Source organism: Xiphophorus couchianus, chromosome 2, assembly GCF_001444195.1.
Source record: "Xiphophorus couchianus chromosome 2, X_couchianus-1.0, whole genome shotgun sequence".
Classification (NCBI taxonomy): domain Eukaryota; kingdom Metazoa; phylum Chordata; class Actinopteri; order Cyprinodontiformes; family Poeciliidae; genus Xiphophorus; species Xiphophorus couchianus.
This window is the reverse complement of record NC_040229.1, coordinates 354,754-376,714: the sequence shown is the minus strand read 5'-3', so window position 1 is coordinate 376,714 and position 21,961 is coordinate 354,754. Positions and strand designations below refer to the sequence as shown.

The following is a 21,961-nucleotide window of genomic DNA, read 5'->3' as shown; positions in this document are numbered from 1 at the left end:
TTGACGTGCTTTTTTCACGTACCGGTGAGAGAACAACGAGTTCATTAATCCACGCTTTCATCTAAACAGGTGTATAGCAGGTGATAAAAACAAGAATTGATGTATTGTAATGTACACGTGGCAAACACTTCCTATCTTTATTTGTTTACAATATTTTATTCCATTTGATCATGTTCGATTCTATCTTCTCCCTCCACCATTGCACGTTAAGTTGCAGCTTCTTTACTCAATTTCTATAACTTCAAGAATAAATTTTGAATAGATTTCAAATGATACGAAGTCATAGACACAAAAAAATTGTGCGTGCGCCTATACGGCATGTATTACGGCGCTGTGCTCCAAACAGCATGGCAGCCTCCGTAAAGAGCATTTGCGTAAGGTAGCTGCAGTTTCACATTAAAGAAGCCTTTTTTTCTGATTTGGTCTTCGTTTCTGTTGGATTCAAGTTATACAGTAAGCATAGCAATGATTTTATTTTCTGGTTGGCTAACTGTAAGTAGCTGTAACGCTTAATAGTGAATGTTAGTTGTGGATGTTCTTAAAGTTACAAAATATGGAAGCGAGTTACCAACACTAGTTGTATGTATGTGCGCTTTGTACAAACAAAGTGCTAATATTGTGGCTCCAATTCACTATTTATTGATTCTGTTTGTAGGATTTACTAGAAATGTACATCCACTTTTAATTTAAAGGTTACATACGGAAGTGGATTAGAGCACTAAAAAAATGAATTCTGACTATATATCAGAATTCCAAGATGGTTTGAAATAGTCAAAATTCTGGGGAAAAAAATTATGAATTCTGAAATTAAAGTATTCGGACATTAATCTCAGCATTCAAGAAGACAGTATTCTGACTTTCTCTGACAGAATTCTGGCTTTTTATCTTAGAATACAGAGAAAAAAAAGTCTGAATTCTGTCTTTGATTTCTGAATTCAGATCTCAGAATTATTTTGTTCTGCTTTTTCTCTTTTTTTAGCTCTTCTAGAAATAGTATAATGATCTTGTATTTCCCAGGTTATTGAAGTATAACCTGGACACACATAGACATAAAAAATTCCCCCATCAGCATTGTGTATCAACAATTTTTCCTCACTTCACTTATAAATGTTGATATAAACATTACCAGTCGAATATGTAATACTTTAAAAAAAAAATAGAATGTCATATGTTAGCGTTTTGTATTAAAAGTGCAAACTAACTTTTGAAAAAAAAAAAGTATTCTCATTGCATAGTCTCTACTGCTTCTAAAAACAACCCAAGCACTTAAAATAACATCCAGATGTTCTTTTGACAATATGTTAATGTTTTTTGGTGTCCGGAAAATGAGTTGTTTCAAAAACCTCCCAATTTTTAAGTCCCAGTCAGAAATGTACCATTACCTAGCAACCCCAGCCTGTCACCTAACGACGCAGGCTGAGCTCCAGCATGTTTGGTCAGCTGGTCTTACCGCTGTAAGGACTGTACAATGGCTGCTGGAAAACACAAGTGTTTTTTTTTTTGTTGACTTACCGACCAGAAACCACTTGCTGCATTCTTGTTGGTTGTGCAGGAAGCTTCACTTCTGCTTTTCAAAGATGTAGGCTTGTATAATTGTGCATCTTTTTACAGCCATTTTCATTTGCGAGTGTAAACATTGAGTTGGGTTATTTGCATAAATAAGAGACTATAGGCTGATCCTAATCTGTTCAAGAAAGCATAACAGGTCACCTTTAAAGCTGCAACTCTTTGATAGGTGTATGTCTCACATGTTGACGAAGAAGCTGCCCCCAGTGCAGAGCGTCTTGTTCCTGGTTTCCAGGAGAGCCAGTCAGCTCTCCAGACAGCGGTATGATGTCATTGTGGTGGGTGGGGGCCACGCAGGAACCGAGGCAGCGGCTGCAGCGGCCCGAATCGGGGCAGAGACCCTCCTGGTCACACAGAAAATACAAACAATCGGTACGAAGAATGAGTTTATTGAGACTGGGTGAACATTTAGAGATCTCACTGTGCCTACTTCCTCACAGGAGCGCTGTCCTGCAACCCGTCCCTGGGCGGCATAGGTAAGGGTCACCTGGTGAGGGAGGTAGACGCTCTGGATGGGCTCTGTGGTCGAGCTGGAGACTGGGCGGGGATTCACTTCTCCGTCCTGAATCGTAGCAAAGGCCCCGCCGTGTGGGGGCCGAGAGCCCAGTTGGACCGGCAGCGCTACCGAGAGTTCATTCAGGTTCGCCACCCACACACACACATATATACTGTATATATATATATATATATGCTGGGCCAAACGTTAGAAAGAGGTTATAGGGGCTGTAACCCCACAATTTTGGGGGGTGGTGCAAAAATTATTTTTTTCTTTTTATGTAAAATTTACTTTTTTGAGCTTTACATTATGTTATAATCTCTCATCAAAAACATACCTGGAGTGTTGCTTTGGTTCTTTCATGTTTGTGAAATCTTTTAATCTCAGATCCAGTTGTTCTACCTGCAGGCAGAGCTGCTGTCCACTCCCAGGCTGAAGGTTCTGGAGGGTTCAGTGGAGGAGCTGCTGGTGTCGGATCCGAACCCTGCAGAACCTGGACGCCACAGAGTCGCCGGGATACGGCTCGGTACGCATCAGTCATTTTCCACATTTTATTCAGGGAGTCCTTCCTTCCTTCCTCTCTCCCACTGTCCCCAACTCCCATCCAGCGAAACCACAGCCAAGGGAACGGGCTTGGCAGAATAAACGGGGAAAGAAGACAGTGTTGAACTTGACTCTTTCCTTCCTTCCTTCTTTCCTTCTCCTCCAGACAGATAGGCAGGCACACACACACACACATACAATGTTGACCTGAATCCTGGATCCCTTCAACATGAATTTGTTTTAAAATCTAGACTAACTTTGTTCTCTATCATATAAATTGTCAGTTGTATAATCTCAGGTCAGATTTTGTCACCATGGTTTCTTAATCCCTCCATCAGCCAATGGCAGCCAGCTGATCTCTGCCTCCTCCGTGGTTCTGACCACCGGTACCTTCCTGTCCGGCTCGCTCTTTGTGGGCCAGACCTTGTCCCCCGGAGGCCGGATGGGAGATGCCCCGTCGAGTTCTGGCCTGACCCAAACGTTGAGGGACCGGCTGGGTCTGAGAGTGGGCAGGCTGAGGACCGGAACCCCACCCAGACTTTTAAAAGACTCAGTGGACCTTTCCCTGGCTAAACTCCACCCGCCGGACCGCCAGCCGACGCCTTTCAGCTTCATGAATACTCACACCCGCTGCAAGGTCCAGTACGGGATTGGTTCTGACTCGGTTGGGTCCATCGGCACATTTTCATCATAATCACTGCAGATGCTTTTATCTTGAAACTTCTGTAGCCGGCGGAGCAGCTGCCGTGTTACCTGACCTACACGACTCCAGGTGTAGAGAGAGTGGTGAGGGAGAGCCTCCACCTGAACTGCCACATCCAGCAGGACGCCAAAGGACCCAGGTACACAGAGTTCACCAAAAACGTACTTACACCCCCAACTGTCACTCTGAGCAGCTTTCACTCACACAGCATTATGCTGCCACCACTGTTTTTCTAGTCATCAATCTCTCGTTGTACATTATCATCTGTGTATTTATTATTTATCCTTCCTTCTTTTCTTCTTTTCCTTTCTTGTTTTCTTCTCCCCTTGCTTCCTTACTCTTTTCTTTTTCTTTCCATCTTTGCCTTAGTTTTATTCCTTCCTTCTTTTTCCTTTCAATCCTTTCTTTCTACCCTTCCTTTGTCCCTTTCCTTCTTTGCTTTTTCCTTCCATTTTCCCTTCCTCCTTTCTTTCTATCATTCCTTCTTTTTCTTCCTTTCTTCTTCAATTCTTTCTGTAAATAATCCCAAATTAAGCTCCTTATTTGTTCTATAACCTTTTAGCACTTATTGCATTTACTTTGTTTTATTTTGTATAATATATGACGAACTTCCGGTTTATGACTTTATGCTTTTATTTTGATAAGAGAGCTTCCGTTGTTTATATTGAAGAACTGCGGCTTAAAACCAGAAAGGAGCAGACAAGTTGCAACAGAATTGTAAACTGTATCTTGTGATTAGCGGCCCCCTTGATAGAGGCACAAGGTATGTTTATTTTGTAAATAAGGATATTTCTAATATTTATCGGTTGGAATTGTAAATTTGTTTTATTGTATACAAACACTAGGTCATAGTTTTGAATTGGAGTTGATATTTTTAGCAGTGAATGTTATTTTTAGTTGATATGTTACAGTTGTAAGAGCGTGTTTTTGTAGCTTACACTGTCTTTTTGTGTGTGTTTGTGCAGATCTTACGGTGAAACTCAGGGTTTACTCCCAATAAACCTCACTGTTCATCAGTAAAGTCACAATCCCTCATTTGGGGGGATCTGCTACACTTTCCTTTAACTCCTTTCCTTCTTCCTTCTTTCTTTTCCTGTGTATTTGGAGTGATGTGTAGCTCTTGTTTTCTCCCACCCACATTCTGAAAGCCTCTCAGCTGCAGCTTTAAGCTGTCAGCCTCTTCAGCCTCCTGCTGATTTTTGATCCAGTTGAACTGAAGCAGAAACATTTAATCTCTGTGTTTTTCTCTCACAGATATTGCCCCTCCATTGAGTCCAGGGTGCTGCGCTTTCCAGGAAGAAGTCACCAGGTTTGGCTGGAGCCTGAGGGGTTGACCTCTGACCTCTTGTACCCACAGGGTCTATCCATGACCATGCCTCCTGACGTGCAGCTGCGCCTCATCAGAGAAATCCCTCCTTTGCACAGAGCAGAGATCCACACTCCAGGTATGCAGAAAACCTGAAAAACCTGGAAAACCTGACCCAGAGCGGGAAATGGACGCCATCAGTAGATGCATCTCCATTAAAAATATATGTAAAACTTTGTCGATATTCCACTAATGTTAAAAAACGCACACAATTTTACAATAAACAGTCTTCAGTGATTCCATGAAATAAGGAACACAATTAAAATCAAACGTGTTCAGAGGAGGATTAGGACTTTAGGACTTTAAACACAGAAATTTAATCTCAGAAGACTAAAGTCAGAATTCAGAGAAAAAAGTCGAAATTCTGCATAATTTTGAGATTAAAGTCAAAATTCTGAGGAAAGAAAAAGGTCAGAATTCTGAAATTAAAATTAGAATTCTTAGATTAGCCAGATAATATTCTGAGATTATTGTCTGCATTCTGGAAATATAATCAAAATTCTTTGTTTAAAGTTAAATTTCTCAGGAAATAAATTCTAAATTCTGGTTAAGGTCACAATTCTTAGGGAAGGAGTCTACATTCTGAGAAGAAAGAAAAAATCTAAATTCCAAGAAAAATGTCAGAATTCTGCGATTACAGCCAAAATTTGGAGATTAAAGTCAAAATTCTGAAGAAAAAAAAGGTCTAAATTCTGAAATTAAAGTTATTTTTTTGTGGTCCTTATCCTTCTCTATATATATGAATAAATTAGTTCACAGTTAAATCATTAAAAAAACCTCAGCCTCCTAGTCTTTTCTGCCACAGTATCATCATCCGATTATTGATCACATATTCTGTATGATGCAAAATAAGTGCTTCCATTGCAGTTTTGTGAAATACGCCAATTTCAATACAGCAAATAACCTAGGCAAAACCTTTTATATATTTTTTTTTATCAAAAACGTGTTTTTTTAAATTGTCCTTTCATCAAACTAATTTATTTTTATAATTCCAATTTTGTGAAATTTTATGGTTAATGCAAACGCAGCTGCTTGTTTTTTTTCCCCCTTACAAACCTCCCGCTCTCTGCAGGTTATGGTGTGCAGTATGATTATGTGTGTCCCACCCAGCTGAGTCCCGCGCTGCAGGTGAAAAACACGCAGGGACTTTTTCTGGCCGGCCAGATCAACGGGACGACGGGTTACGAAGAGGCAGCTGCACAGGTGATTCCGGAAGCTCAAAAATAACTTACGGCTTTGGATAGAGCTGCATAATCTTTTTAATTAAATCCTCAGCAAACTGTCAGTGGTTGGAAATGTGGAATTTCCAAGTAACAGAATACCTTGGAAAAATATTCAGAATGAAGTCCTTATTATAATCGCTTAAAATCAGAACAAGAATTACTTCAAACCCATATCTGCTACGAATAGGGATACAAGTTATCGATTGTTATAATTTTTGCTCTAATATATCTCCTGCTTTTGTAGCTAAACCAATCAGTAATTTTTTAATGATATTGACTCGCTCCGCCATTAAGAACGGCTGAATGAGCGCTGTTGATAACATAAGGTTCTTGCAGATGGTTTCAATTTCTAAATAACTTAAAAGAGTTTGTCGAGTGCTTATGTTTTAAAATAGAAAAGCATACAGTTAATTTTTGATCCCACCCGTGACTTTGTTTGGAGCGTTCCCGTTCTGGTGTGTCCGCCATCTTGAAGTCCCGTATCATTCCTGTTGGTGATCCTCCGCGTCAGGATGACCAACAGGGCCCTCTGCTGGACGGCAGCCAAACTACAACACCAAAGGAAGGTTTAACGGACGCCATTAGCTAATCGATCGGATCTAATTTTAATCTAATAAACCATTAATTGAAAATAAATAGTAAGTCAGTTACCTAGCTAGCATCCAACCTAGCTAGAGTTAATGAATAATTTTGTGTTTAACCGTAGCGATCAGACAGGAAGAGAAGAGGAATCATGTTTCTCCGTTGGTCTTCTGTACAGGGGCTGTGGGCGGGAGTGAACGCCGCCCGCCGCGCCCTTTCACAGCCTCCGGCGGCGCTGTCTCGGACGGAGAGCTACATCGGCGTCCTCGTTGATGACCTGGTGAGTCGAGGAGTTACCGAACCGTACCGCATGTTCACCAGCCGGGCGGAGTTTCGGACTTCTCTGAGGCCGGACAACGCTGACCTCCGCCTTACAATGAAAGGTAGCCCTCCGCATCTGACTTGGTTTCCTTAGTAAAGCGCCAGCTAGAGCCCGGCGACATGGCTTAAAAATAAAATCTCGGTTTTTTTCATACTAAATCTGATTTTAGTCGATTATTTTTTTTGCTTTTTTTTTTTTTTTCCAAAAAAGAAATTACAGAAAAATATTTACAAAAAGTGAGTTTCATTTTAATCATCCATTCTGCGAGTTGTATGACGGAGCATTAGGACCAGGCTATGAACATTTTGGTTTTTGTAATATTATGACTCTGGCTTATAATTATATTCTTGTAATTTTACGGCTTTATTCTAGTAATATTAAGACTTTATGTTGGTAATATTTCAGCTATTATACTACTTTATTCTAGTAATATGACTTTAATCAGACAATAGTATTGCCAGAGTCAGACTTTATTGCAAGAATAAGTTAATTAAGACTCATTCTGGCAAGACAAAAAAAATCCAGATTTCCCAAAAGTTAAATCTTGAAAATCCAAAAGTCTGACTGATGGAGAGAATCGATTTATCTGCAGCTCTGAACAACATGTTGTTCTGCGTCTCCATCAGGGTTTGAGCTGGGATGCGTCTCGGCTGTGCGCCACCATGAGGCAGTTAGGGTGCGTTGCAGTCTCCAGAACGCAATAGCCGCCCTCCAGGCTCTCACAATGTCCTCAACCAGCTGGAAGAAGAAGCTGCCGGGAATCAGCATGAGCGAGAACAAGAACCAGGCGCTCAGGTGAGTCCCGTCGGTTCAACCAAAACTACAAAGGTTTCAGTAACATCCCTGGTTTATTTTTGGTTCTGGTTTCTTTTCTTTCCAGCGGGATGGACCTGCTGCAGTACAAAGACGTCTCCTTCGAAATGTTGGCTTCTGTCTTTCCTGAGTCCCTTGCATCATACATGGAGTTCTCACAAAGACTCAAAATAGAGGGTAAAACCTGACTTCTGGCATTCTACGTTAAGAAGACGATCTCACTGTAAACCCAGGGACACAGAATATTTCAAGTTTATTCTCGTAATTCTAGTGACTTTCTCGTAATTTCATTTTTTCTTGGTGTGGCCCAACCACTCCCTCGTAGGAAATAATTTCCTTCAGGTTCGAACATTAAATGATCTTGACTCTCGTCTGTCATGCAGCCGTGTACAAGCCTCACTGCGACCAAAACAAGAGCGAGATCAAGAGGATTCAGAGCGAGGAGAACATGTCTCTGCCGCAGGACATCGACTACTTCACTCTGTCCGTGTCTCTGTCGCAGGAAGTCAGGGAAATCCTCGACAGATTTCGACCGACCACCGTGAGTCTGAATTTTACTGCGTTTTGTGACATAAAGAAGTTAATTCTTTTCATAACTTGTCGCTGTGTCTGCCGGCCAGCTGGGAGCTGCTACCCGTCTGGAAGGCATGACTCCTGCGGCGATCGCCAATCTCTTCAAGTACGTTGTCCTTACAAGGAGACAGGAGAGCATGATGAGCGGAAAGCAAGCGGACAACGAGGAGGAAAGAGGAGAGGAGCCGTGCAAAAGAAATGCATCTTTACCTCAATAAGAGAGACTGAGAATGTAAAGAAAAAATATTTATTCTGGGAAGATAAGAAAAAAATACAAGACTTTCATTCAGAAGGACGAGGAAATATGTAATAAAATTCAGACTTTAATAGCAAAATTCTGACTGGTTGAAATCCAAATAAATAACCAAATGTTCTTAGGTGTTAGTAAATGAATAATTATACAACTGTTTCTTCCTCGTTAGAGGATTTGTAAATCTGAATTTTAAGCCCAAAATGTCCCAAACATATTTGGTAGATTTGAGTTTTGAGACTAGATTTGCCTTATTGTGCATAAACAATTTAAACATTTCTGATTCTGAGAAAAAACCGAATTCAGAAATAAAAGTCAGAATTCTGAGATTAAAGTCAGAATTCAGACTTTAATCTGAGGGATTAAAGCCTGAATTCTTTTCCATTGGCCCTAATCCTCTTCTGTGCATTTGTTATGTAAAATAGTGTTTTATTTTTGAAAAATAGCTGCACAATTAAAAAATTTCTATGTTTTCTCAAAGTTTCTGTAACGTGAGGAATCCTAACTCTGATAGCAGCAACAGTGGGAACACCATTAAACTCCATGTGACCTTCTCAGCGCCGCAGCCGCTCGTATCAAGATGGCCGTCCAGCTCCGCGGCGCCTCGCGTGAAAAAGCCGAACGGAAACCTCCAGTGAGGCTGAGGAACCCCTCTGGGGGCTTCTGGGTAAACTGTGGTTTCTACAAACGTGGCTTTGGCCGTCAGGGTGAGAGGAGATGATAACGGACACTAGAGAAAAGACAAATACAGATAAAATGATCCAAAAAGTAGATGTTTTACAGTGTCTTATACAATGGCATATAAGGGCCATTGTAGACAGAAAAAAAACTATATTTCTGCCAACAAATTTCAGAAATTTTTAAATTAATCTTAGAGAATTTCTAAATAAGAATTTTGAAAATATCTTAGTTTCAAAAGTTAAAAGTGTTCAACTTCTGAAACTTTTCTGAGTTCAGAAGTCAAAAATTTTAAAATTTCTAAACTCAGAAATTTTGACATTAATCTCAGAAATTTTCTAAAGAAAAATAAAAATTTCTGACTTTCAAAGTTACATTTTGACTTTTGGAAATTTTAAATTCCCACATTTTTTCTAGAAATTTTCTTAGATTAATGTAAAAAAAAAATATTTTTTTTTATGTGCAAAGATTTTCAGCTTGAAGCTCAGAAATTTTCTCATTTTTTATGACATTTCTAAAATTAATCTAAATGTTTCTAAGCTTTTTGGTGGAAATGTACTCCTTTTTAATCTCCAATAGCCATAATATGCTATCGTAGTTTTTAGGACAAGCGAGTTTCTGCACCTGGACGTTTTGACAGCGGAAGAGAAATTTGGCTCCCAGGATGTGGTTCTGAGGAACCTCGATGAATCCCTGACGAGCCCAAACAATTTGGATGGAGAAAGTGAGAGGAAGGTTGCAGCCAGATTCACATGACTCCTGTAGAAAGAGGAGAAAATGTTACAATAATTGTGATACAACGGCAGCCTCATAATCAGTGGAATAGAGATCACCTGAGTTAATCTGAAGTTGATTGATTGATCTCAGTTGACTAACGATTAATTGATAAGCGGACATTTTCTTAAAAGCCAGTGTCAAGAGGGCCAACTCTTTCCATAATAAGAAGTCCTACATTTTTTGTTTTTAAAAAAAGCACTTTTTATTTGATCATTCAGGTTTCCTCACATTATTAAACTTAGACAGCTCTCAAAATCAACTGTGCTTACTGACACCGTGTATTTTTATATAACATTTAAAAAATGTTCTGTTATGCCCTCTGATTTTTTACCCATCACATTCTCGCCTTCATAGCAAATCAGTTATTTCTGGTTGCTCCACCATTCAGCACAACTGAAGCTTAGCTAGTGTTTATATTTCTATTTTCCCCCCATACGGCGCCCCTGGGGTGAATACTTTTTATTTAAAAGGACTGTGTAAGACCGAACATCAGAAAGTAGTTAGTGACAGTGAAGTAGAAGGAAAATGATACACGATTCTTTATTTTTAATTTATGAACAATCTAAAAAGTGTGGCATGGATTTCTTTCCCAACCCAGTTTACTTGAACACATTTTGCTCCAGTTTCAGCTACAAGTCCGATGCGTTTTGACTTCCATCTTTGTCAAGAGGCTGACATTTTTTCAAAATTATTTTCTTAGAAAATACCAAACTGATGCGTACCTGCGGATCGATCTGACAGTCCTGTATCAGAACTCTCGTCCAGTTCGGTTGGAGGCCCGAGTTCATGGCGATCTCTTCTGGAGCAGTGGATCCTCGGAAGATCTCATAAATCTGTGAACGCAGCTCAGTGCAATTCTGAGTTTCAGAACTAGATGGCAGAGGAGAGGAAATAAAATATTTTTTAGGGTTTTAGTTTGTTTAAAACTGGTGTTTTCTCCCTACAAAACCATTTCACATATAAGGATAAATTGGTGTCTGCTAGGCTGCAACTAATGATTATATTGGTAATCAATTAATCAAATATTTTGATGATTAATTGAATATGAAAAATTATGGATTCTGCAGAATTTTTTTAATTAACCACTTAAGCTTTTTATATACAATACTAAAAATACATGAAAAGAGGGAAATAATTCAATTACGTTTTTTTAAACAGGAAAACAAAATAGTCAATATAAAATATGCCACTTCAAGTGGCATATTTTGTTTAAAGAAAAATAAATTTGGGGTTTTCAAATGAAAAGTAAAATATCTTAAGCATAAAGTGCAACTATAGCTGAAACGATTAATTAAATTAATTGTGATGAATCGATTATTGAAATAATTGTTAACTAGTTTAGTAAGTGATTAATCATAAAATGAAGTACAGTTTTTTGTAGTTTTTGCCTAATTACTGCTGTGATTATGTGTTTTTCTTCAGCAAATTATCTTTTTTTAACCAGTCTGTATATTTCAATAAACAATCAATTACTAAATTAGTTGACGATTATTTCAGTAATCAATTCATTATGATTGAGCCAACTAATCGCTTCAGCCCTGGTTGTACTGAGGTGATGTTTCCCTTTATGCTGATGATATTTTACTTTTCATTTCAAATCCCCAAATTTCTTTACCATCTGATTAAAACCATGTTGGTTTGTAAATATGTTTTAGCCAAACCTCAAGCGGCAGAGTTCAGATTTACTAAAGTAATGCAGTTTATTTTATATAAAATGCTTAAATTGTTAAATGACAATTCTCAAAATATTTTATTAATCGATTACTAACATAATGATTAATTAGCAGACACCAATTTACTACAATTCTAACCCTAAATATGTTAAAAAAAGAAAATAAATATAGTCTATATTCAATCCAAAATTTACTGCAACAAAATGCACCAGTGGGTCACAAAAATATCTATATTTTACACTGAGCCTGGTGTCTGCTCACCTGAATGTGCAGCCATTGATGGTGTTGTGTGTGAAGAGGATGGACGATAGCCTGCTGGGATCGGAGGAACACCTGCCACCGTCTGACACGCCAAGTGACTTCAACTAATCCACCATCAAGGAAGAACGATGCATTTATGCCGATAACAATCAAACTTCTGACACAGCAGTTACTTTATTGTCAAGGATACCGGCTGCATTTCTCCGTCAATAAGCGCCATGACAGCAGATCCCTCGCTCAGTCCAACTGCAGGTGGTTTTGGTTTCACAGAAGTGGGTCTGGGTGTGTCCCGCTGTAACAGCATCATAAGACATCATAAGCTGCATTTCCAGAAACCATGAAAATATCCAAGAACTGAAATTACACAAATAAATGCGCTTAATGGAAACACGGCAATTTCGAAAAGAACCCATGCTTTTCGATTAAATGTTTCGCAAAAATGCAATGAAAAGACTTCTTTCGCGTCATACGAGTCACGTGATCAACACCATGACGTTACTACTGGCGAAAATGTTGAAGATGACGACAGGAAGTAGTAGGAGGAGAGTGGTTTGTTTTTGTTGTTTCCTGTATTACACCAAACACTATAAACAATATTACCTAGAATTTCGCCGGTGGACTTAAATACAGTACAGAAACATTCTAATCACAAAATATAAACTACAACATGTCCATCTAATAGTGAAAAGTTATCCCTCTCTCGTCAAAAGTCCATCGATTTGAATAAAAACATCCCGCAGTGCCGAGGCTTCTTCTGTTGTTTTGGTTTAGCCAAGTAGGACGGACGACCGCTCCAAGATGGCCGCCGTATTTCCTGCGCTCCAGCAGGCAATGCGGGGTCTACTCTTGATTATGTCTAGTAACATTGATCACGTGACTCCTGTGACGTGAAAGAAATGCTTCCGATACGACTGAAAAACCACCTCACTCTAGCACAAAAACCTTTTATCGAAAAACATACGTTTTTTTCATTAAGAACATTTATTTTCTTAATTCCAATTAGCTGAACTTTAAGGTTAATGGAGACAAAAATTAAACATTTACTTGAAATTCTACAGAGTGTGTCTGGAGCACCAGCTGCTGAAGAGGAACGTCAATCAGGGTGAAGTCGATGGAGGCGTTCGTCAGCTCCCCTTTGGGTGTGTAGTAAACCAAAAACTGTACCTGCAGGAAACAAGCACAGCTGAGTTTGAAGCTTCAGTACGGATTAAAAGCACATTTATGGGCCTACTCACCGTTTTCACAACATTTAAACAAAAGCCGCTTTGCTTGACAGGTGCAGGCCAGTCAGACAGCGGTGTAACAGGGACCTAAAGATAAACAGCTTTATTAATGTACTGCCATCTTTGTTTACAAAAAAAACATGAAAAACAAACAACAACAAAAGGTTCTGAAACTGTCAGGTGTTTCTTTACCAAAAGATCTGATGTTATTTTCATGGTGTCAGTTGTTGGAACCTGTAACAATAAAACACAGGCATCAGTCTGATGCAAGAGAACATGGAGTATGTATTAAAGCTCGGCGATAAATTAATTTGATTTATTATTCAAATTTTTGGAAACCTGGATTTTTTTCCCCACCAATGCATTTCTTGAGTTTCCAAAGTTCAGAGTGATGTCAAGGCAGCCAGGGCCGCCATTTTGATTTACAGCTTCTATTTATTTGAATTTTAAATTCAGGTCAAACTCTTAAATTTTATTTTTAAGCCACATCGCCCAGCCCTGGTCTGTATATTAAAAAAAAAGAGTTCATCTGGACTTGCTGACCGTTACGAGACTCATGTTAAAATAGTAAGAGCTGGAGCTGAGATCCGGATCGGTGGTGCAGGACTGAGAGGTCACCATCCGGGTGCAAGAGAGAGACGTAGATCTCAAAAACTCTGAAGAAAACAAACACAAACAGCAGTGAGATTAAAAACTCAACATACACAGAAAACTCTGCTTTAAGATATTCTTTTTTTAGGTACGTTTGCAAATATAAAGAAATAAAAAGTGCATTTTAAAAATCTGGTCATCTTTTATTTGTTGAAGCACAGAAACCAACATGTTTAACAAAAGACGTCCTCTGATAAAATACTAAGTATGGTAATATTTGTTTCTCTTTCAAAGTTAATTAAACTCCAAACATAAAACGCTATCTGGCAGGTTTCCATCTGAGTCTATTTGATTCACTGTGTGATTCAGCAGTTTAACTTTTCATGCGGTGTGAACTTACTTGCAGGGTTACGGTTGAAGCAGAAGGAAGAGGCGGCACCCGGAGCCGGCTGATTTAGGAAGCCTTGCACTGAGAAGTTGTACCAACACGTCTGGATAAGATCATCAACCTAGAAAAACATTTTCTCTATCAAAAAAGGAAGAGAAAACACGTTTCCTGTACTCCCTTTGTGTAATGTAGGTATTTACCTGGTGAAAATGTCTCCTGTATGCTGGGATCGGATATTCTCGAGGTGAGAAATGGTAGACATCACCTGTCGCTGGAAACCGAGTCAAAGCAGGAAGAGACGGCGGCTCTGCTGCTGCTGCAAGATCGAAACATTTTAAACAGCAATTCAGGTCAACATCTTTATCTCTTATAGGGCGGAAACTATCAATCAGATTAATTGTGACTAATCTATTGTTGAAATAATCATCAACTAATTTAATAATTATTTAATTGTTAAATTTGAGTATCCAGATGCAAAAAAGCAATTTTTTGAAAGAACAACATATTGTTGCAGCAATTAAGCCAAAACTGTACAAAATATGCATACATTTTGCATTTAAGATCAAAAAACAACTTTTCCATAAATATGCTCTATCCAGAACTCCCCAAGTGCTAGTTTTAGCTTCACCTGGTTCAAATTCTGTAAAACGAAAAACATCTATCTCATATTAATCACCTCTTGCTGCTCAATTAACAAATGGTTTATCCAAAAATTAATCAACAGACCAACCCTGCACCCTATTGACTTTAAATCAAGCAGAAAGACCTGAGCTGTTTTGCATTTTGAACAATAAAATGTTTATAATCTAACTTAAAAATAAATGTAACTATTTGTGTATTTTTAATGCATTTCTAATATTTTAGGAAGTAACCTTGAATGGTAAAAGGAAAAATCAGCAAAATATTCCAGTATTTTTTATCCGATCACTCTTCAAAAAATAATCACTGGAATAATCGATGACTAAAATAATCGTTTCTTGCAGCCGTAATCACTTAATCCATTTACCTGCAGCCTGAACACAAAACAATGTGTCCGTCACCGTGACAAGTGATGGATCCACGTTGGCTCTGAACATCAGCCATTTTTCGATGCAAACTCGTTTCCTGCATCAAAAAAGCAGATTTTTAAAAAAAAAACCATTAAAGCATTTATGTAACACACAGGGAGGGAATGTGTGGAGAACCTACACGTCTTCTTTTGGACAGCCGGTGAAGACGGTGCTTAGGTTGGCAACATCACAATCAGCTGTGTCACAGCAGCAGCCGATGTCGCAGAAGTCAGGAGTTAAATCACAGAGACAAACTGCAAAAACAAGAAAATGAGTGTTATTCACGGGATTCGCTGTCAAAATCAAATACGAGACTTTTCATACTATATGAATGATGAAGAAAGAAGTGATTACTGGTGAACCACAATCCAAACACTTGACTGTTAGGTTAATTTGTCTCTCTAACACATCGTTAGGTGTGTGTGAATGGTTGCTTTTCATTTATGGTGGCCTGTGAGGAACTGTGTTCAGTCAGAGGCTTCTTCAGGCTCACTGCAAGACCGACTGCTACTGGAGATTCTTCCTGCCCACAGCAGCTGCAACATTTAATTTCCCTTTTGGAAAAATTGCTTTGATTTAAAATGAAGCAAAAATTATTATTATAACCTAAACAGTAAAGATAAATGGCAACAGAAAGGCACAAAATGATTATAAATATTACTAAAACAACCAAATCTTGCATTTTGGGGGGAGATTTGGTGTCTTGGTATTTAATATTAAATCTGGAATGACTTCAAACATTAATGACTTTACACATACATTTCTTCTAGCTTCCTTTTATGTAATGCAACTAACAGCTACACTTTATTTCAAAGGTTGTGCATAAAACTGACATTACACTGTCATAAACACGACATAACACCTGTCATGAACACGAAGCAGTCTTGTGTTTGTGACTGCTGTCATGAAGTGTCATTGGGTAAATAATTATATTTTAATGCAAGGTTGCACTAAAAGATGCTTTAAAAGTGTCCACTTTGTATTATTCTGTAAATAATTACATTTTAAAAGCAAAGTTGCATTAAAATCTGCATTAACAGTCCATTAAAAGTGTCAACTTTGCATTAAAAGTGTTATTATTTACCGAATGACCACAATCAAACCTTCATGAAGAGTCCTTAATTTTTATGACAGCGTCATGTCAGTCTTTTGCACACGCATTCAAATAAAGTGTTACCCAATAAATAAAATGGGGCAAAAAAAAAGATATTAAAAGTATAAATATTTATAGAAAATGTTAAACATACTTGAACTGTCAAACCAGCAATTACTATCCCTGCTAAATTGTTCTGCTTACTCTGTGGGTCGCCCTGTGATGACATCGGAGTTCGGACGGTGGTAGGAGACGGAGTTTCTGTGCCCAAAGTGGGATAAAGAGTGGCTTCTTCTGTGGCCCCCGTAACAGAGGGTGTTACGGGGGCCACAGAGGAAGCCCCCGTAACACCCTCTATTACGGGGGCCACAGAGGAAGCCCCCGTAACACCTTCTGTTACGGGGGCCACAGAGGACCCACCCCGGCTTACGGGGTGGGTCTGTTCACCCACCCCGTAAGTCGGGGTGGGTGAACCGAAAGGGCCCCCATTTGTTTGGCTGGAGATGGTAGAGTCAGTGACCCCTATATCTGTGGCTGAGAGAGCCAAACGTCCACACAGGAGGAGGACGTGAAGTGAATTCAAACGGCTAATAATCATTTGGCTAGCGGAGACATGGTTCGGTGAACGGATCCGGAGCTAAATAGTTAAATCAGCTGTAAAAACAATGTTAGTTTTACAGCTTAGTTTCCGCTACACCCATAACGCCAAACATGCACTCTGTTTCATATATTAGTAATTAAGAAATTTCAGAAAATATCCTCCGAAGTAACATTTAGCTACATGCTAACCAGGCATCTCCAAGCAAGCTGCTTGTTACCAAGGAAGTTGTCGTCCCAACTTCCGTTTTACGTAACCGCTACCGTAAAACACGAATAAAGAAGCATTACATATCATGAGTGCATTATATCTTAAACATTATTTGAAAAAAACAAACAAAAAACAAGAGAATAACCTTATAGATAAGAAACCTCTCAAGTTATCAAAATACTGAAATTAAATGGTGATGCTTTGTCCAATAAAATTGGTTTCATTTTATTTGGGCACTGTTAAAAATCTGATCATATTTAACAACAATGTTTAAAGAGAGAAATTCTCTGATGACGTTTTTTTTTAAAAACCTAATAAAACTGACTCTTCCCCCATTTTACATCGAAGTGAGATAATATTAAGTAGTACCTACCAAGTTCTTCTGTCTGATTTCTAGTGATGCACCAATTACAACATTCGGGATGATATTTATACTAATATTGTTGCTATGACGGAATACCAATATTATTTATATTATATATATTTCCTTGTCTCTATTAACATTGCTAAAAATCAACAACACAGCTAACATTGCTTCTGTGCTTTAGTTAAACATTTTGCGATCATGCGTTCCATGACTCTCACATGACCAAGTAAAAAGGAGGTTTCAATTTGAAGGCCATGTGGCATTTGCAACATTTTACTGCCTTAAAACAGACTATAGAATGTAATGAAGGCTGATATTTAATTCAACTTTCATTTAGGACTAATAAAGTATTTTTTTTAAATGAAATTAAAATTGAACATAATTTAATGTGTTGTTTAAGTTTTACAATATTTTACACAACATTATTGTATCTTTCATCGTGTCTGCAGGCTTTATATGTATAACTGGGGGATATATGTGTAAGAAAAGCATGTCCATGATCTTCAGTTTATTCACTGTTACTCTCTCTTTTAAATTTTAATGCCTCCTTTCTGATGATTTATTGATGGATTTCATTTGACTGCATGTTTCCTCCCCAGAAAGCCAGACCAGCTCTCCCGGAGCGGCAATGGCAAGCAAAGAAAAACATCTGTAACCTGGTATTAGAAATATCCCTGATGTGGACCCGTGGAACCGAGCAGCTTTAAATCAGCCAACGCTCACAGAAGTATGCTTCATTTATTCAGCCTGCAGCTGGGTGAAAAAAGGTAGAGATTTTGCTCTTAAAACACTGTTTTTATCCTTAAATTCTTTAGACGTAGCAGTTAATCTATTCAGCATTGGATATGTTTTTATTCTGTGCATGGTTTCACTTTTTTTTTAGCTGTGTTGCACATAAAGCAATAATAAATAAATGAGCAGATGTTATAAAGCAGGTCAGTGACAAGCTGAGTTTTTAGTTCGAGCTGAATCATCAAAAAGAGCTGATTGAAAAAACATGAATGAAACAAATCTTATATTCCTGTTAGAAACGTCACAAAGATAACAACATTTTTACTGTTTTAAGCACGTGTTCCTGAATAATTTTATAAATATTAGATGTGTAATTTAATATTTTTGTTTGTTTTGCTCTCCTTGGCTCATGCATGAATGGGCCCATTGTAGTGGATGAATGCTGCTATTCATACATGTATTTATACATTTTTAGAAAAGTGTAGGGTCATTCTAACTGAAAACAGAGCAAAAGTTGGCCACAACATCTAAAGTAGAGATTTGGAAAGTACATGAAGAAGCCAGGAGGAATATTCCTCATTGGGTTACCAAATGAAACCACAAGAAAACTTATCAACGAGCCACGTGAAAGTGTTTCTTTTGGGGGCCGAGATGGATGACGATATCAGAAAAATGTTATAATTAGGAGTAAAATCAACAATATTAATAATTAATATTGTTAATATTAATATTTCAGAATTACGGGCACTGAAAGCATTTTTTGCAAATTTAAATAAGACAAATTATACATAGTACTCATGTGATGTCACACTTCTGGGAACTTTGTAGCTGACAGCCATCTTGGTAGGTATCCGTAACTAAATGTCATGACAGTTGCTATGACAACAGTAAACAAGCCCCATTGTCTATATGGTTTGATCCCAACCACAGCGATTTTATTAATATGTAGCTGTCAATAAACTTTCTTTTTGTTGATCTCGAAGCCATGGTTCATCTATGCTTTGAGCTGTGTTTGCCTACCAAGATGGCGGATCAGCGGCATGGATCACTTCCTGTTTAAACTGTCTTCACTAGAAATTACCCAGGGGGCCTTATTAATAATAAAAACACTGCAGTTGCTTCCTTTGCCTTAGTGAAGGACAAGAGAGTATTAGTTGGTTAATAAAAACCGTAAATTAAATCACTAAATAAACACCAGCTAACGTAGAATATTTTGTAGAGAAATAAACAGCATTTAAAATTGGCTTATTTTGTGTTGACATTTGTGAACCACAATCTCATTGTTATATTTTTAGGTTTTATAGCAAAAAGAGAAAAAAATCACAGGAACTAAACAAGTTTTATTTACCTGGATTAAGGATAAAATTGCTCTTTGGATTATAAAGGTTTCAGATCAAATCATATTGTGTTAGAATGGCCTAATCAAAGTAAGTAAACGTTTAAAATAGGGGATTTTGAGACATGACTTTTAAATTGCTGTTTACAGAAGCTCTCCATGCTGTCTGACTAAACTCTGCTTTTATTTAGCAATGGGGAACAAATTTAAGTTTTTAATGTAAAGATTCAGAGAAAAACTGAAGAAGTGAACTGCAAACCTTTCAAGCTTTTATTTGTAAAATAATTTTGTAATCATTTTTCTTCCACTTCTCATTTAACCACAACTTTGTGTTGGTCAATCCCCTTAAATCCCTAAAATTTATTTTGCTTTGTGCAAGTCCTCTGCCACCCACTAGGGGGTGCTGCTAAATCTTCAACACCAAACGGTACACAGGGAAAGACTAGAACAAGTCTTGACCTGTGGAGTCAAACAGGGACATGGACATAAAAGAAACTGATCATATGAAGGAGGTGAATAGCAGGTTAGGCAGGATTACTGTCAAATGAAGTGAAATGCTACTTTTATAGTAGTTTGTGATTGTTTTAAGAGGTTGAACAAAAAAATAAGAAGCTAAGGCCAGTTTAAGCAACAATATTTCTTGAATGCAAATTTTATTTTTAATTTCTTTATTATTTGTTTTTAACTATATCATTTTCACATTATTCTTGAACAAAAACATGTCTGGCTTTTAAATGTAAAGGCAATTTAACAGTATTTAACCCCTTCTTACTTACTCATATAACAAAAAAATTGCAACTATTAGTGTGATTTATGTTGATGCTGTTATTTTGAAATGTAACCGGAAGTTTGTGCTTTGTTAAGGGAGGCGGGAGAAGTTTGTGGAGACGCTGCTAATGTCGGAGCAGCTAACAATCTCCGTGGCGTGATCATATTTAAGTGCTTGATAAATGTTTTGATACCCTCGTTTACTTAGCACTCGAAACTAAGTAAAGAAGTGAAAGTCTGATACCAGCGAAGTAAGTTAGCCAAAAAAGTAAAAAGAAAAGAAAAGTGGAATGGCGGACATCCAAACTGATGTCCTCCTTGAGAAACGCCCATCACGAGATGCTCGTCCAATCGTGTTGCGCCTGATTTTGTTCGTCCAATCAGATGATGCTCTTGAGAGACGTCTTCTTTTGGAAACATTTACGTTATCTACAGACAAAAGATTTGCAATATTGAATATTTTGGTATTGATCCGATACAAAGTAGGGCCTAATACCAATACTGATACCTACATTTTTTTCGAAGTTTCCTATTTTTAATTAAATTCAAATTCAAAAATACTTTATTAATCCTAAAGTGAAATTAAATGTTGTTGTAACTCATTAATTATCAACCTTTGTGATCTTTTTGTAGTTTGTCCTTTGAATTATTTTGTTTTTAAAAAGTTTATATGCCTACAGAATACTCTACTGCATGCATTATTTTCTACACGAAGAACAAAAACATCTAAAAAGAAACAGAGGATAAAGAAACTCTTCATAGAAAACACACATGCTAACTTCCTCCAATGTAGGAGTTTCTTTCATTCCTTAAATAGCTACATTTTGAGTTTTTGCACGTCAAGGCCACATTTGGAGACATCGTGGAGCCTCATCAAATTCAAATCAAATGTGGATCATGAGATTGCGAATGATACTTTTTTAGTCCCTGTTAGATCCCTGCTGCCAGTTCTCACACAATGAGCACGTAAGCTTTACCTTTCTCACGCCACAGATCCTGTTTGTCACGCAATGAAGGGGGATGGTGGTGGTGAGAAGACTGATAAAAATCCATGCATGAAAGAAGTTGGCTTGTAGCACAAGCTCAGACAGAGCAGAGGAACAGGAACAGTGTTTTGCATAAAATTTCACCTGCAGGTCTAAACTATAATTTTAAATACGAAATTGATTATTTTGTTAATTTCTTATAGACTCACCTTTGTATAACTCAATTTTTGTTGGCAAGACTTTCCTTTGTTACATTTCCTAAAGGAAACTTAACTGAGTGTCATGAGATATCTGCAGTTTGCTCTTTACAGGAACGACTGTCATGGTAAATTTGGAGCGTTTTGATTTTTTTCAGGGTGGAATAGCTAAATATTATTTAACAGAGCTGAAACGATTAATCATACCATTCATGATCGTTTAATAATCATTTAACCGTTGAATTTTACAGACTCAGAAAAAGTCAACTTACTGAAAAAACAACATGTTTAGAGCAGTAATTGGGGCAAAATCTTATACCAACTTTATGCATTTCACATTTAAGATAAATAAGCCTTTGTCTGTCACACAGAAATAATCAAATGGCAAAGTTTTAGTTACATCTTGTTTAAATTCTGTAAATAAAGAAAGCAACATTTTCTTTCAATTATTAACCAGTTAATCCAAAAGTTAATCACCAGATCAGCCCTGTAATGTATTGAAGTCAAGCAGAAATTGCTTTTCACATGTTGATGTTAGGATTATTATTTTTGCTGCAAATGCATCCATCGCTCTAAAAATGATCAACCATAGACTAA

At 37.7% G+C, this 21,961-nt stretch overlaps 2 protein-coding genes across 5 annotated transcripts; one reads left to right on the top strand and one right to left on the bottom strand.

The window, feature by feature from the left end:
• The first annotated feature begins 332 nt into the window (after window positions 1–332).
• On the top strand, window positions 333–8,909 carry mto1 (mitochondrial tRNA translation optimization 1). 2 transcript variants are annotated; one of them, XM_028045221.1, is made up of 13 exons: window positions 333–379; window positions 1,736–1,938; window positions 2,007–2,206; window positions 2,471–2,588; window positions 2,944–3,242; window positions 3,335–3,447; window positions 4,563–4,753; window positions 5,747–5,877; window positions 6,658–6,862; window positions 7,428–7,596; window positions 7,682–7,791; window positions 7,998–8,155; window positions 8,235–8,909. In XM_028045221.1, exons 1-13 carry the CDS (start codon window positions 348–350, stop codon window positions 8,403–8,405), a joined length of 2,100 nt encoding a protein of 699 aa, XP_027901022.1. In that variant the 5' UTR covers window positions 333–347; the 3' UTR covers window positions 8,406–8,909. The 2 variants fall into 2 exon arrangements, with proteins under 2 accessions (XP_027901022.1, XP_027901032.1); XM_028045231.1 differs by having other exon boundaries at window positions 333–453.
• On the bottom strand, window positions 8,421–17,011 carry LOC114161712 (tectonic-3-like). Of its 3 annotated transcripts, none has more exons than XM_028045246.1 (14): window positions 16,375–17,011; window positions 15,217–15,331; window positions 15,035–15,132; window positions 14,229–14,350; window positions 14,041–14,149; window positions 13,593–13,705; window positions 13,242–13,283; window positions 13,062–13,136; window positions 12,871–12,990; window positions 12,017–12,118; window positions 11,827–11,930; window positions 10,615–10,762; window positions 9,740–9,874; window positions 8,421–9,167 (listed from the first exon to the last, which is right to left on the bottom strand). In XM_028045246.1, exons 1-14 carry the CDS (start codon window positions 16,766–16,768, stop codon window positions 8,913–8,915), a joined length of 1,932 nt encoding a protein of 643 aa, XP_027901047.1. In that variant the 5' UTR covers window positions 16,769–17,011; the 3' UTR covers window positions 8,421–8,912. The 3 variants fall into 3 exon arrangements, with proteins under 3 accessions (XP_027901047.1, XP_027901055.1, XP_027901065.1); XM_028045254.1 differs by having other exon boundaries at window positions 14,229–14,347; XM_028045264.1 differs by having other exon boundaries at window positions 14,229–14,344.
• Window positions 17,012–21,961: the final 4,950 nt, after the last annotated feature.